The following is a 1,768-nucleotide window of genomic DNA, read 5'->3' as shown; positions in this document are numbered from 1 at the left end:
CTCCACTTCGGTTTTATATTTCGCATTTCAATTGTTTGAGTTATTTAGTGAAATATTTAAAAAAAAGCAAATGATGATCTTAATGGAAGAAGCACAAAACCCATTACTAGTAAATGCTGACTGAAGACTTGTTTTCATAATTTAATGATGCCAAATATCGAATGATTACTTCCATAAAATTAGATTTCGATAATGAAGGAGGAGGAGGAGGAGGAAAACGATAAACACGAGACTTCAGTTGTTACAACTCCCCCCATTGGTGTAATGTATGTCATGTGATTACGTCAAACCAATCAGTGACCGTCATTTAAAAGTGTGGGGTTTACCCGGTGTCCTCACTTCAAGCATCCTGCCATCATGGTAAGTCGCACGTGTTGCAATTTCTTTCCTTTAATCAGCTTTAATTATTAAACAACATAAAAGAAACTCGCAAATCGTGTCTTTTTTAGTGATTTTTCTTGGTTTTAATTAATACTTGTTAATTAATATTAAAAAATGATCGTTTTTAGTTGTGGTTTCTTAATTTTTGTTGTATTTTAAATGAGAGTAACGCATACCACGTGGTCAGTTTGGCTTTTTTGCTCTGCTTCAAGTCTGTTAATCCCATCTTGTGTAACTATTAACTTTTATGCGTCGTTACAAGTTATTTTGTCGGTTTAATATTAAATACAAGCTGTTTGATTGTCATAAAATGTGCAAATATTGATTGTATGAGGAAAAAGAAATATATTTTTCGTGAATTAAGTGAAATAGAGAAATGGTATATCTTGGAATTTTCTAAGTTAATAAAATATGGGTATATTGGCGATTCGTGAAGAGAGAGCATTCAGCCTCTCTAATATCTCTTGACTTGCTGTAATAACAACCAAATCCCAGTCTACTGTCTTAAAGACCACGACACCTTGTTATCCAGATGTGATTGCCACGGTTAGGATGTCTCGGATCGTGGAGTTGGTTTAAGGTTAAACTACAGCAGCAACATGAGTTGTTTGCGCTTGCCTGAAGTTTGGATATTTATTACAAGACAATAATATTTAGAATGTTAAGTAAATTAATATTTAGTGAGTGACGTGGAGAAATATGATCTGAAGTAGCTAAGACGAGGGAGTTGGAGGTGTCCTACTTAAACGACATTCAGGGGTTTGCGGGTTAATATGAATAAATATGGATTGTCTACTGTAGGCACAAAGTCTGAAATTTTGGGGAGAGTTCGTAGACACCGATCCGAAGCCATTCTTTTGGAATGTATACTCGGATTTTGCTGGTCTCTGATATTGTATCGAACCCTTGGTCAGTATATTTTAAGGACTCCCACACCCTCAGAGAATGTAGATCATGTAACTATATTCTATGCTATTTGCAGAGACTTATAACGTGAAATTCATTACCTACGAAAGCTGAGGGACGCAGACCTGGCGCAATATAATAGAATACACTTGGACTGCGGCCTGGCCGCTTGAAAATTTTGGATAGATTATAGTAATACAAGATACAGTCGCGCGTGTAATTGTGTATAAGCACACGCACGTGTTGTCATAGATGCATGAGAGCTTAGTAGTTCTACATTACAAATAATCTAAATATATCTATACATAGTGATTATTTTAATAACTCGTATTTTTTTCCTACTTGTTTGTGCATATGCATATATAATTCTTTTTTTGGGGGGATCAGTGGATCACGAAAACCCCGGAGACGGACTATATGTAATCTGAACCTCCCCCCCCCTTATTTATTTATTTTTTGGTCCAGATAGACTAATATGTAA

The 1,768-nt window shown here is 35.5% G+C and overlaps 1 protein-coding gene across 1 annotated transcript in view; it reads left to right on the top strand.

The window, feature by feature from the left end:
- The first annotated feature begins 269 nt into the window (after positions 1-269).
- LOC106880091 (nucleolar protein 56) overlaps positions 270-1,768 on the top strand; it is a 14,722-nt gene continuing 13,223 nt past the window's right edge. Inside the window, exon 1 of the mRNA XM_014929907.2 lies at positions 270-360. Within this exon, the coding sequence (XP_014785393.1) occupies positions 358-360 (3 nt within the window). The 5' untranslated portion in view covers positions 270-357. The remainder of the gene's footprint in view (positions 361-1,768) is intronic.

This window comes from Octopus bimaculoides, chromosome 18, assembly GCF_001194135.2.
Source record: "Octopus bimaculoides isolate UCB-OBI-ISO-001 chromosome 18, ASM119413v2, whole genome shotgun sequence".
Taxonomy (NCBI): domain Eukaryota; kingdom Metazoa; phylum Mollusca; class Cephalopoda; order Octopoda; family Octopodidae; genus Octopus; species Octopus bimaculoides.
Note: the sequence above shows the minus strand (reverse complement) of the source record. Positions and strands in the feature narration are given on the sequence as shown.